Source organism: Neolamprologus brichardi, chromosome 14, assembly GCF_056152115.1.
Source record: "Neolamprologus brichardi isolate AB-2024 chromosome 14, ASM5615211v1, whole genome shotgun sequence".
In the NCBI taxonomy this organism is placed as follows: domain Eukaryota; kingdom Metazoa; phylum Chordata; class Actinopteri; order Cichliformes; family Cichlidae; genus Neolamprologus; species Neolamprologus brichardi.
The window spans coordinates 1,906,245-1,915,403 of record NC_142117.1 but is presented as its reverse complement, the minus strand read 5'-3'; the positions used below and the strand labels follow the sequence as shown (position 1 = coordinate 1,915,403).

The 9,159-nt window shown below is 44.0% G+C and overlaps 1 protein-coding gene across 1 annotated transcript; it reads right to left on the bottom strand.

Moving 5' to 3' along the window:
• Positions 1 to 1,585: 1,585 nt before the first annotated feature.
• LOC148098713 (protein FAM151A-like) lies at positions 1,586 to 8,677 on the bottom strand. The gene is made up of 8 exons (XM_087851414.1): positions 8,311 to 8,677; positions 7,996 to 8,153; positions 4,178 to 4,318; positions 3,921 to 4,070; positions 3,691 to 3,853; positions 3,330 to 3,387; positions 1,826 to 1,915; positions 1,586 to 1,666 (listed from the first exon to the last, which is right to left on the bottom strand). Exons 1-8 carry the CDS (start codon positions 8,373 to 8,375, stop codon positions 1,586 to 1,588), a joined length of 906 nt encoding a protein of 301 aa, XP_087707540.1. The 5' UTR covers positions 8,376 to 8,677.
• Between the last annotated feature and the right edge of the window lie 482 nt (positions 8,678 to 9,159).

Genomic DNA, 9,159 nt, shown 5'->3' with positions numbered 1-9,159 from the left:
GTAAGAGAGGCGGGCTGCATGTGAAGTGTTAGCTACAGCAGGAGAGCGTTTCATATGTGTGCGCTGTGGTCAGCTGCTGCTGTAGCCAATCACAAACCTCGGACTGGCTCACACAGGCTCAGAGGCTAATTCTGGTTTTGGACTTGGTTCCTTTAATAGAATTTATTATGAATGTTATAATAATCATTGAATCATATATATACAGTATGATGATGTTAACTTCAGCGACCCAAAGCAGCAGCATTTATCTACACACTGAGACAAACTGAGACTCTGTGGTGACTTTGAATATAAAAGCACATTGAAACCTGCTGTGATCACGACTGATACTCAAAGGCACAAATGTTTGCTGCACCTCTGCAGCAGTCACTTCCCCGTTGTCCAACACGCCGCCTCTGTCCACTGCGGCTTCAAACACTGATTTCTGATCAAGCAGCTGTGCTCTGTACTCTCTGCTCAGCACAGCTGTGAACACTTCTGTCGCTTTCATTTCTACCAAAACAACAGATAGTTTTCGTTTTTCACAATTGTTACTGTAATGGTCAAAATCCCAGGACATCAGCAGGTTCAGAAATGTTCAAACCAGCTTTTCTGCCACCAAGAGTCACTAAGAACATCATCCTGATGACCAATGTGAACACAAAGGTTCAGCTGCCACATGACGTCATACATCAAGTTCACTTTAAAATTACCTTGAGAAAAACCTCATGAGGGATCTCTGAATGCTTCGTGGCACAAATGAGGCAGTTTCTTGGTGTTTCTCGCCACAGTGCCACACTGTCATTCATAATGTTACCACCAGATGTCGCTAGCATATGTAAAGTACAACTTTGAGAGCGTGTTTTGCCCGGGCGTTTCAGTCTGGCACGTTAAAATCAGGTTATAAACCCTGAGGTGTAAAACGTTTGTGTCAACCTGCCTGAAAGCCGATGGAGCAGGGAGGCCCGGCCGGTGACGGGAAGAAAAGCCACAGCCAGGCGGTTCATGAGGTCTGAGCTGTAACCTGGGTGGAGAAACTCCATCAGATCTCCTCCAGGATAGAACCTCCTCACGCTGTCCTTCTTACCTGTGAACACACACAATGAACGCAGGAAGAACTAAACAGAAGCAAACTCTTCTTCATCTCAGAAGCTTAAACAAATACACACAATGAACAAAAGGTTTAGTTTTCACTGATTTTTCATGTAGTTTTCTAATGTTTTGCTTCTTCAACAACAGTCAGGAAGAACTCATTGAAAACAAATCTGTTGATTTGAATAAATCACACAAACACAATTATTATTTTACCCAAACATAATCTGTGTAAATCTGCTCCACATAAACGCTCCTCACCTACAGCCTGCTTAAATTCTGACAGCGTGGGTTCATATATGTCATAGTAGACTTGCCACGGGTGGGTGTTGTCACGGACAAACAGCAGGTCGCTAACGCTGGGGTTAACAGAGCCCTGACACAAAGTCAGGCTGAACCTAGACACAAAACATACCAGTCAGTCTGTGGCGCTCATGGATAGACAGCAGCCCCCAGTTACTGGTTTGATTTGCAGATTTTCAGTCATTGCCATAGTGAACTTGGAAGTTATCTGTTACTGTGGTGACAAGTTGAGGAGCCAGCTCAGGTGCTGCCAGCCGCTGCGAACCAGCATGGCGTGGACTGGGAACGTCACCTAAGAGATGAAACGTTGAACAGTCAGCTCTGCCTTTCTCCGACACCTCAGAGCGTTCTCATCCCAGCACGTAACACACCGACGATTTGTCCCAGGCGTGTTGGGATGGGAGCGTGTCGAACACCTACTGGGACCACTGAAACCTGGATTCACACTCACCCTTTGAGGTACGTCTTTGATCATGTTATACATTTCTTCCACCTTGGCTCTGGAGTAGGTTTCGTTTGTGAGCTGGTGAATGTAGAGTACCTAAAGAAATAAAGCAGGTACAGCTGTTATTCAGTCAAAAATATAAACCATGTGTTTACCATCTCCACTGGGTTCAGGCCAGGTGACTGTGGAGGCCAGGCCTCCATCACTCTCCTTCTTGGTCAAACAGCCCTCACACAGCCTGCAGGTGTGTTTGGGGTCATTGTCCTGTTGAACAATACATGATGGGATGTTGCTGCAGGATGCTGTGGTAGCCATGCTGGGTCAGTGTGCCTTCAGTTTAAATAAATCTCCAACAGTGTCACCAGTAAAGCCCCCCACACCAGCAAACCATCAACTCCATGCTTCACAGTGGGAACCATGCATGTAGAGACCATCCATACACAAAGTGGAACCAAAGGTCTCAGAATTGGACTCATCAGACCAAAGCACAGATGGTCTAATGTCCACTCCTCGTGTTTCTTGGCCCAAACAAATCTCATCTTGTTGTTTTTCCTCAGTCGTGGTTTCTTAGCAGCTGTTTGACCATAAAGGCCTGATTCACACAGTCTCCTCTGAACATGTAGAGATGTGTCTGCTACTGGAGCTCTGTGTGACATCTATCTGGGCTCTAATTTGAGCTGCTGTTAACTTGTGATTTCTGAGGCTGGTGACTCGGATGAATGTATCCTCAGCAGCAGAGGGACTCCTGGTCTTCCTTTCCTGGGACGTCCTCATGTCAGACAGTTTCATCGTAGTCTTGATGGTTTTTCTGACTGCACTTGGGGACACATTCAAAGTTTCCGACTGACTGACCTTCAGTTCTTACAGTAATGATGGGCTGTTGTTTCTCTTTACTTAGCTCATTGGTTCTTGCCATAATATGAATTTCCACAGTTGTCAAATAGGTTGGTACACAGCTAACAGCCCTGACTTCTGCACAACACGACTGATGGTCCCAACACCACCAATGAACCCTGACAGGCTCACCTGTGAGGTGAAACCATCTCAGGTGACGACATCATGAACCTGAGAGAAGGCCGCAGCTCTGTCAACAAAACAAAGGGCGCCTACTTACAGGAATCTAAATACATTTAGAGTTATCATTTTTCCTTTGCTACATAATTCCATATATCTTGCTTTGATGTCTTCAGTATCTGCAGTGTAGAAAGTAGTAGAAATAAAGAAAACCATTAAATGAGAAGGTGTCCAAACTCTTGATGGGTAATGTATGTCAACATTAATCCAACTGTCTTTAATTTTAGGGATCACAAGAACATAAAAGCTATTTTGTCTACTTTAGCTCAAAGGATTGTTTTGAAGCTCAAAGTTAAAATTCTTCTTTGAATTCTCTCATAAATGTCAGTTCAGGATTCCTTGAGTCTCTTCCTGTTTCTGACAGGAACATTCCCAGAGCCTCGTCACATGCCTGCTACAGTGGTTCAATGGGATTCTTACTGTGAGCATGCTATACCTTCCATCCAGGAGACAAAGTCACATCTGGAAACTTGTCCTGAACGAGCTCCAAAAACCTGAAAAAGAGGGAGACATGGACTGATTCTTACATAGCGCTTTCCTGCTCTCCCAGGTTCTCCACACCACACTCACCCAATCACTTTCTTCTAAGCTTTTTAGTGCTTCCTAACTACATTCATGCTGAGATCGGAGAGCAACCTGGGGCTAGTATCATGCCCAGGGACACTTGGCACGCAGACTGGAGGAGCCAGGGATCGAACCACCAACCTTCCGATCAGTCTTTAGATGTTAGACATTTTCCCTTCCTAACTCTGAACTCTGTCCGAGGGTCTGTGTCCGGTCTAGCTAGGATTTCATACCCGCTTCCATTGACTGGAGCTACAAAGCTTGGGACGTTGGGGCCTCTGAGGATGTCTGCATTCAGCCACACAGGTCTGTTTATTCCCTTGTTGCTTTCCTTTTGTTTAAGCAGGTCCAGTGACAAACCCACTGATTCCAGAGCCTTAAAGTCCAACTTGATGCCTGCAAACAAACACGCCTTTAAAAACTGATCTGATGGATGTTCTGTGGAGACAGCTCTGATCTGTACCTTTTCCAGAAGCCAGTACAGCATCTAACCATTCGTCGAGAGTGTTGTCACTATATATGTCGGGAGGGTGTGCCATGATCGGCACTGGCTTTTCATCAGGGGTCCCATAACCCATGAGAGTGACGTCAGCTTCCAAGATCATGGTGTCACCTGAAAAGATGACAGGAGGCGGTGTTTTGTCTGTACCTGACTGTAGGTTCAGGCACCAACACCATCAAATAATGCAGTGTTGTCTGTGTGAGTTTGGGTGTTTTTACCCATGAGAGCTTTGAACATGTCCTCCTTGCTGTTGGCTCGGTGAAACCACGTAGCCAAAAGGCCGTCCGCTTCACTGATGTTCCCCGTCTGCACCAAGTACTCCAGCATGTCTCCACCAGAGAACGAGGCAGAAGAAGGAGCTGAGGGACACGATTGGACAGCAAGACAGTGACAGAGTCATAGGTACGTAGTCCCTGTCACAGCAGAACTGGGAGCTTTCAACTCAAACAGCCGACGGTGTGTTTTTGGGGAGGCTGCTCTTTGTTGGGAGAGCAGTTTGTTTAAAGTTCATTCATTTCTTCAGCTTAAAGATTCTGTTTAAACCCATCCCTGTCATAGTCACACAGTCAGCTCCAGGTCTCTGCATATAATTATATCGTTTCTTTTTTGTTTGTTGCCCAATAAAGATGTCGAAATGCTGCTTTGTGGCAAAACTGGTGCCAGACTTGAATTTTGATGGTTTGTGTATGAACTCTTTGTTTGAATGACATCAACCCCAGACTCAGAAAAGTGTAAGTGGTCTCAGTGTTTTTGACAGTAACAGCCCTGTGACATCATTTAGCCATCAGCAGGTTATCAGGTTCATATGGATGTAGGTCCAAGTGCAAAACACCCCATGTTTTACTATTTTTACATCAATATATTAATTCTACAAGATAACAGCTACAGTAGCCACCTCTTATTTCTTTATGTTTTCCTAGGAAAATACTAAATGGGAGCAATGTATGAAACATGCAGCCTGTACAGGTCTAACGAGCTTCAAAGATTTGGTCCAAACAGCCTAACCTGTCTCACACGAGCTCTCGTCTCTTTGGGAATATTTAACCTGAAGCTCCAGGTCCAGTGTGGCCAGTCCACAACAATGACCCACTGTGTGTTTTTCTATCATGATATGCTTTTACTGCACTGGCAGTGTGTTTGGGATTGTCAGCATGAAGCCATTGTGAGACAGATGGGATTTGAAAGTCTGCACTGGCTTAACGCTGCAGATACTCATGAATGCTTTTTTCTTAGTGTCTTTTTTAAAGAAGCTACTGTCACATATTACTCAAAGAGACCAAGGTCTAATAGCACAAAACACATTGTGTAACATTATCTTTGTTACATTTCATGTCAATTGATTCAAAAGTCACACAGTTCAAAGCAGCCGTGTACTTTTTGTCCACATGACTATGGTCCTGTCATAAGACCAGAAGCCAAATGATGAGCACTCATGCATCATGGCATTGCAATGAGCTGCAGTATGATATCAAATGAACTTTGATCACTGTAACCACTGATTTTAGCAGCAGCAATATAAAGTTGTGATGCTGACACAGCGAGTATTTAAGTGTCACGTTTGGAGAAGGCCCACTGCTGGAGGCTGCAGCACCCTGTGAAACCCTGCAACACTGTGGGCTGTTTCACCTGTGCAAAGACATCTTACTGTCACTGTACACTCAGGTGAACTCTACATGCAGTAGGTATGTATGTCACAACACTGCCAGTCGTGAACTTTGACCTTCCATTCGACTTTCAGAACCACGGCTAAGCCTACAGTCTGTGTTTGGCCTTATTAGACAGACACGGTGAAGAGGAAGGAGGGGGACACACGCAGCAAAGGGCCGCAGGTCGGACTCGAACCAATGTGGTCGCCTGCTCATCCAACTAAAGCAGGTCTTTGAGATACAGGTAAAAGGTTAGGTAAAAGCAGTAATGTCACAGTTTACTGATGGTATAAATGACAGCAGGTAAAAAATCCTGAACTGAAATATTTGGAAGAACTATGGTGCAAATAGAAAACAAGAAACAAAGCTTTGGCACGTCTGCTCAGATTTGACTGTTGTTCAGATCCAATGCAGAGAAAATGCTTTGAAGAAAGGCCACAGGTGGGTAAAGGCTGCTGCATGGTGATGAGCAGTGTTGGGACTAACGCGTTATTAAGTAACGCGTTACAGTAACTACGTTATTATTGTGGTAACGAGCACGGTAACTAGTTATTATGCCAAAATCAGGAACGCGTTAGTCGTTACTGGGATTTAGATAGGGTCGTTACTCGTTACTTCGTGTGGTGGCTATCGCGGAGCTTCCACAGATTCTGTAACATTAGCAAGTGGTGGAGGCAGCAGGTGGATGAGGGAAAGGGGACGCAGAAGGAAAAGAGACCCGAGGAGAGCCGCCGGTCCAAGTGTGAACTGAACTTCAGGTAAGAAGTTATGACCTGCAGTCTATCTGGATATAAACCAAGTTTAGGTGGAGTTTATCTTCGTTATTCTGACTTTTTCCGTACTGCGTACTAGCTAGCATGACGGAGTTTCTATACAGCTGGGTGGGTGCTATGAAGTTAATGATGTTGAACTTTATTTTGTTCATAAGTTATTAGAGTTGCCAACCGTCCCGTCTGGTATTCAGAGAAAATATTAAGCGTTTCTTATTGAGGTGAAAAGGAACAGTTTGTCCCGTAATTCAGCTACAATGAAAAAGACACAAAGCTGGAGTTAATCTGTGTCTTTGCTGAACAGCTGCCTCTTCTTCTTTCATTCTCCCCCCTCCCTCTCCCGTTTCTACTTCAATCATGAAAACTGATCAATGATCAGCTGATCGGCTCTCTTGTTTGTTTATCGCCCACTTTGCGCCAGAAAGAGGAAACCAGCCGATGTCGCGCTAAACAGCAGCAACACGTTTAAGCTTGATCAGCTGTTGTTAGAATTTATTTAATATTAATTTCTAGTATCAGCTGATGTTTGCTGGAGCCACAGCTGCAAAAAAGCTGCTGGTCATGATGTCGGTTTGGTTATCTGGTGAGAGGGAAACATGAAGATGAAACCAGGAGATGTCCTTACTGAATCATCAGAGCTGTGATGGAGAAACAGGTTTACCTTTTAGGTGACATGAATGAGTTGAAGGGAAGTTATGAACTGTTTCTGAGAGACAGATAACCCCAGGATCCTTTTTAGGTAGCTGACAGCTGGTAACTGTGCAGGTGCGGATCTAGCAAAGTTTTGCCAGGGGGGGCAGGTAGGGCATTAACAGGGAGAGGGGGGGACAAAGAATACTTTTCTTTCTTATTCTCATTTAAAATGTCTAGCTTTTAAAAAATAAAAATAATAATCTGAATCTTACAACAAACGATTGATAGATTGATGCATATATACCATCAAAACAGTGTACATCACTGTCACAACAGCGTTTGTTTTCATTCAAAGGCTTTATGATTTTTCCTATAATGGTGGGCCAGTCTCTAGTCAAAATGCCCGGGGTGATTTTTTGTCCCAGTCCAGCCCTGTATGCAGCTCATCTGCAGTCTGGTGTTACCTACATCTTCCTATTCAGAAGGCAGAATTTCCGAGTTCTGAGTACAATCAAAAGCACCACGACTGCAGTTTTTGTGTTGGATGTAAAAGGCGCACATGACGCTGTGACGTAGGCTAGAATCATGGCAGCAGTAAATGACGGTCCAGGCGTGGGATTTCTCTCGTGGAAATATGCACATTATCTTTTCCTTTCTATTGGTAGGTGGCACAGTGCACTTGTGGCAAGTGAGCAAGCTAGAAGACTGGCAAAGTTGTGGAAGCAACATATTAACAAGAGAATTCTGAGTAAAACCAAAGTTACTTTCCCTAGTAACTAGTTACTTTGAAAGTAACGAGTAACTTGAAGTAACTGAGTTACTTTTGATAGAAGTAACTAGTAATGTAACTAAGTTACTATTTTAAAGTAACTTACCCAACACTGGTGATGAGTAATAAATACATTTACTCAGGTACTTTTCATCATCTGGATCATAAAGTTGCATCATTGTTTTATCATTTATATCGTACATATTGTAAAAATGTACCTGACGTCTTAGTGAGCAGCACAACAGGCACAACGATGACAGTCAGCAGCACGATGAGCACAACAGCCACAGACGACATTATCAGCAGTCGTTTGGGCAGCACGCCACGCTTCTTTTGACCTCGCTCCACTCGCTGATCGTCAGCCTCGGGCTCCATCCTGTGGGAATACACGATTAATGCTCGTCTGTCTATTCTGTGTTAGAAGCAGCATTTCAGCATGTTGTAGAGGTTTACCTGAGCTTACACGTGCATGTCTCACAAGTGTACATGCTGCTTCATCTATTTTATTAAAGAGCAACTGATTTGTCTCCAACCTGTTTTGCTTTCCTTCTGATCCTCCAGCAGTTCGTTCATCTCTCCTTTTAGCCTCTCCTGCCATTCTCACACGTCTTTCTCCTCCTGTCCAGGTTCAAATGTCTAAGAAGTAGGAGACCTCAGGGAGCGCTCACTCTTCTTTTATACGATCCTTTATCTCAGGTGCAGAGAACAGTTTTCCTTCTGATAAGGCACACACACTCTTCAGTGTCCACTTGCTGCCTGACGAGCTGTGAAGCTCTTCTGTTATGTAATCTTCACTGTTCTGTTGGAAGAATTGTGCATTACTCCACAGTGCCCCACGGAAACATGGGAGGGATTATGGCATGAACATTTTCACATTTCTACAAACATGTTACTTCCCACAGGTTCGTGTGTCAGCCATCTGTCTCATAGTTACAGCACTGGTTCCCAAACTTTTTCTGCTGCGCCCCCCTTTGTTTTACAAGAAAAATGTAAGTAATCTGCAATAAATTACAGGTAGTAATAAAATAAACTACTAACTCTTTTACACTACGTCCACACCTACACGGGTGTTTTTGAACACGCAGCTGTTTCGTCCACGTAAACAGCGTTTCCAATCACAGAAAACTGAGATTTTTTAAACTCCTTTTTGCGTTTACGTGTGGACGAGGAATACAGAGTTCGTCACGCCACGTCAAAGGTATGTGCCTTTATTCACGTCACGCTGTGGCCACGTTATTGTTTACATGAGATGAATTGCAGAATGATAGAGACAAAATACTGTTAATCTGACTGACTGCAGGTTTTACACACAGTTACTGTCCCTCCATTTACAAAGGCAGAGGCGTCACGCTGTGATTATTTTACATGTAGTTGTTTTTTTC

Bases quoted from the DNA above. Each gene is read 5' to 3' on its own strand.
- LOC148098713 (XM_087851414.1), bottom strand. From the start codon at position 8,375: ATGGCAGGAGAGGCTAAAAGGAGAGATGAACGAACTGCTGGAGGATCA. The intron at 4,319-7,995 runs GTACATTTTTAC...CGTGTCCCTCAG, and splicing joins GCTGCTCACTAAGACGTCAG to CTCCTTCTTCTGCCTCGTTC. The intron at 1,916-3,329 runs GTATAGCATGCT...TTATTTCTTTAG, and splicing joins CTTTGTCTCCTGGATGGAAG to GTACTCTACATTCACCAGCT.